The 5006-nt window shown below is 28.2% G+C and overlaps 1 protein-coding gene across 1 annotated transcript; it reads right to left on the reverse strand.

Moving 5' to 3' along the window:
* Window positions 1-501: 501 nt before the first annotated feature.
* Window positions 502-2971, reverse strand: LOC102580967 (BURP domain-containing protein 5-like). Its single transcript, XM_006367806.2, has 3 exons — window positions 2843-2971; window positions 2599-2710; window positions 502-1495 (listed from the first exon to the last, which is right to left on the reverse strand). Exons 1-3 carry the CDS (start codon window positions 2933-2935, stop codon window positions 633-635), a joined length of 1068 nt encoding a protein of 355 aa, XP_006367868.1. The 5' UTR covers window positions 2936-2971; the 3' UTR covers window positions 502-632.
* Window positions 2972-5006: the final 2035 nt, after the last annotated feature.

A 5006-nucleotide genomic window follows, 5' to 3' on the forward strand; every position in this document is an offset into this window, starting at 1 on the left:
CCTACTTTTAAGTTATTGTTGATCAATTGGTATAATATCGGCTTCACTGTATTTGTAGTTGAATCACATTTCCAAGTTTGTCATGATTTAAATACTACAATCATTTTTTTGTTTTAAAAAAAAAATTGATAACAGTTTCTTGTGTCATTATAATGAATCACACATAGAGTAGTTCAAGAATCACTAAAAATTCTTTGAAAAATAAAGAACTCAGTATGTACTTTGGTTTTAGAGTATGATTGTAAGGAAATATTCACAAAACATTCTGACATGTCAGTGGTTTTTAACCGTAGGCATTTTGCCAGGAAGTTGGTGGGCCTATCATGAATTAGGTCGGGGTGGCTGGTGGTTTCGGGATCCCGTAGAAAATGCTTCTACTCTCTTCCTTTGTTCTATTCAAAATCTGTAAATGGTAAACAGTTTTATTTTAAAATTTTGGAATACACGTGCATTGCACGTGTCCAGAACTAGTATATATATATATATAAAAAAAACTCTAACTAGCTACCAAACAATTTTATAAAGTTTATTCCAATTTGTTATGTCTGGTGCAGTAGGTTGCAATAGCACACACATATTCTTAGTAAAAGTAGTCATAATTTATTTGTCGACCATTTATTTTATTACACCTCTTAGGATTTAAATTTAGCCATTTCGTTAGGCCTCTTCATAAGGTAAAAGGCGATTTGATCATCTTGAAGGAAATGACAAATTGGCGTAGTTCCAGGCTTAACATTAAGCACTACAAAAGGCAATCCTTTGGGATTCCAAAGAGATGTATCTTTGTGACATATCGATACTGCTTTAACTTTTGTTCCATCAACACCAATCATCGATACCATAAATGTCTTCGTACTTCCTCCACCATGACAAAAATGTACTGCATACGCGTAGTTAAGTTTGTGGCATACCATGTTAACCCCCTCACCTATTTGTTCAACTTCTTCAATAGTGTATTTTTGCAACAACATTTGATTTTCCCCTTGTACTTCCGTTGCAATTACCTTAACATTGTTTGTTCCAAGCATGAATACAATGAAATCTACCATAGACTCCAAAGAAGTTGCACAATTTTGCTTTTGTCCTTTCTTCGCTGGCGCTTCACAAAATTTAATTGTTTCCTTGATTGTTTGAGCGTCCTTTGAACTATTTATTGAGAAATGGTTTAGAATTTCTGGAATTTTTTTCGATGAGAAGGGAATCGATTCAACAAATTGTCTAGGCCAAATGGGTGCTTCGTTTTTATTTTTTAGAGAGGGAAAATTGATGATGTTTCCTTTTTCCAAGTCGTTTTCTAAGAAGTAAGGTTTGTAAAGGAAATTGTTGTCTTGAAAATCACTATCAATACTTTCTTGAATTACTTGTCGAAGATGTGCATTTGGGGTTTCCCTTTTTAGGTTATGAATCTCTTCATCAGTAGCAGCACTAAAAACCCAAATTCCATGTTGGTGCAAACCATAATATACTTTCTCCTTTGTGTCACCAACGTCATTCTCTGTGGCAACACAATAACAATTATTTCATACATAAAATAGTATGATTAATTTTCTATTTAAATGGACTGACCTTCAGTTTTTATGAATAAGTGTTTAATTAATGCCCCTCGCAACTGAATTTATATTTAGTGGGGCATAAGTTCTTTTAAGAAATTGAAAAGCCATGTGAACAATAATATGAATTTATACATCATAAAAATTTATTTATTACAAGTAAAAATTAAAAACCAACACCAAATAGAGGAAAAAGTGCAAGTGATCACCCTAATGATTTTTCTCCAAATAATTGAATAATGGAGGAAAAAGTGCTAGTTACCCTAATGATTTTTCTCCAAATGGTTGAATAATGACCAAATTAAGTTGGCTTCAAAAATAGTTTATGTAAGAAAAAGAGTAATTTGATGGATAACAAAATGGACAATCATCTAGCCAAAGTTCATCTGGCTGAAATAATTATTTTTTCAGATCCAATCGATATGTTATTATTTCTCTCAGAATAAGAGCTTGTTTGGCATTGCGGTTAGGAGATCAAACTGTCTAATCGTTTGATTGGGAACAAGATTAGCTATCCTGGGATAACTTATCCCACCATGTATATGGGATAACTTATCCCATCACTATAATATAAATGGTGGGATAAGTTATCCCAAATATGGCAACCAAACAAGATAAAAAAAAATCATTCCATCACTATTTCCTTATTCCATCACTATTATTTTTAATCTCTCACACCAAACAACCCCTAAGTTCTAAAGACATTAAATGTCACTATTTGGAAATATCATTCACCGGTCAATGACTATTACTTCCTTCGTCTTAATTAAATTATTTATTGTGATTCTTGTTTACACGCTTCTTAAAAATATTAACAGGATGCATATTATTTGTTTAATTAACTATAGTATCTCTTATTTTATTTCTGTGCTAGAATCTCTTTCTTCTCTGTCATAGATTTATTTTTTTCAAATTCATTTCGCAACAAATTAGCAATAAATTTCTAGATTTCAATTAAATTTTAATTGAAATTTCACAAGACTAATTACTCAATGACCGTTAAATTAACTCCCTCAAACAATATCCGTCGACTCAAATTAAGACTAACCTGCTTGGGAAAGGAAATCTCTAATCACTTTGGGCATACGAGTGTTGGGCAATTTTATTTTCCAATAAACCTCCGGAGATATAACTGCATCACTACTTGCTACAAAAGCTAACTACATATATACAACAATAAACAATTTTGTTAACTTTCAGAATTAAATGATAACTAGAAAAAGATGAAAATTTATTAAATTGTGAACGATAAAAAAGCAAACATATATATATATAAAGAAAATACAACTCACCACACAAATTGTGAGGGAGTAAAGTAGCTGAAACTTCATTGTAAATCTTTTGTATGGAACCACAATAGATAAATGTCCATTATTTATAGGCATAGACTAATTATATTATACACTACCCACTTGGTGAAAATAGAAATTAAATATTAATACTGAAGAGCTGGAATTAATGGCCTTGAAAATAATATATTTTTCTCAAGTTGAACCCTAGATAATGGACATGTAATTAATTGAAGAAGGTTCATCATCTATCCATTACTCTGTTCGTTTATATTTGACTTGGCATACCCTCTAAAAATATATATTTCCTTTATCTTAAACTATATTTTGTAATTCTTGAAATAGTTGTCTCAACTTTATTATTTTAAAATTTCAAGATAAAATCAATATTTTTTTCTCATTTAATCATTAATATTAACTGTTTTTAAGGACTATAAACACTTTAATTATGAAGTGATGATACTAGAGTAAATATTCAATGCAAAGAGATTACATTTTTTTAAAAGGATAAAATAATTAAAATTCTCTTAATTTATAATTTTTCAAGGAACGTGTAAAGAAGAAAACACAACAAATAATTATATTTGAACCGGAGAGGATAATAAATAAAATGACACTTTTACTATATCTGTTCTAATTATTACTCATACATTATCTCACTCATTGAAATATGATTGAAGTGAGTTATGATAATAAGGATAAAATAAATATAAATTGATAAATTATGTATTATTATTTTATTAAATTGAATAATAAATATAAACATCTATTTTATATAATAGAAAAATTAAAAATGAACGGAGGAAATACTATTAGAATGACAAGCATTTTGAATTAATTATTTAGAAAAAAATCTTGTTAGGTGAAAAAGATCGAATTAGATAATAGACTATATATTACTTCCTCTGTTTCACAAAGAATGACCTGGTTTGACTTGACACGGAGTTTAAGTAAATAAAGAAGACTTTTGAATCTTGTGGTCCTAAATTAAAGTTATGTCAAATGTACAAAATTGCCCTTAATCTTGTGGTCTTAAACATGCCACGTGAAAAACAAAAAGTAAAATGTTACCAAAAAAAGAAAAAAGTCATTCTTTTTTAAACTGACTAAAAAAAATGATGTCATTCTTTGTGAAACGGGCAGTATTAGAATTTGAGTTTTCAAATGTGGCGGCTAAGTTGCAACTTGCAAGGAAAAATGGCCACCTAAACTTGCACTCATTTGTTATCTCTCTCTATACTAGATACTAGATACTAGATACAGGACCCGTGCTAGCACGAGTTCAATATATGTTACTTTCTCTGTTGATTTTTATTGTTATGTTACATTTTCTTAAAGTCAATTTGATTAATTTTTAAAGTTACATTAGACTATATTAATTTGATATTTTAAATAAAAAATTTAGATACTCAAAAATTATATGAAAAGTAATATAAATTTCAATTTTTTGCATATCAATATGATTAAAAAATATATCGTAAAATATTAGTCGAAGTTATTATTGTTTGATTCTGAAAAATGAAACTATGACAATTAAAAGTGGACGGAGGCAGTATTTTTTACAATTTATGTGACATAAATAAAATTTGGAAAGTCAACTGAATTTTAATATGATATTTAGATATTTTAAGTCGTTAACTATTGTAATTTATGAAACTATAACAACTAAAAGTGGACGGAGACAGTATTTTTTAGTTTCAATTTATGTGACATAAATAGAATTTGGAGAGTCAATTGAATTTTAATATGATATTTAGATATTTTAAGTTGTTAACTATTATGATACTTATTTTACGTAAGTTTTAAATAATACTATGTTACTCTCTCTACTCCATTTATATAGCACTGATAGAATTTTGATAGTCAACTAATTTTTTTTTATGTCTTTTAACTTTTTAAATTATTAATTATCGTGACTTATATTATTTTTTATGTCATTTTTTTCTAACTTTCTCTATCCTAATAAACCGAATGTTTTTAAATATTTTAGATCAATTATTATTGTGATTTATAATATTTTTATATAATTTAATAAAGTTACCACAATGTTGTCGTTTGAAACATGTACAAAAACATCCAGGATTAAGTTATTAATGCAAATATTTAATTAGCAATTATAATTATCAATATAACTACAGTAAGTGTAAAGTTGGCCCCACAAGTAAAA

The sequence above is a fragment of the Solanum tuberosum genome, unplaced genomic scaffold (genome assembly GCF_000226075.1).
Source record: "Solanum tuberosum cultivar DM 1-3 516 R44 unplaced genomic scaffold, SolTub_3.0 scf00968, whole genome shotgun sequence".
Taxonomy (NCBI): Eukaryota; Viridiplantae; Streptophyta; class Magnoliopsida; order Solanales; family Solanaceae; genus Solanum; species Solanum tuberosum.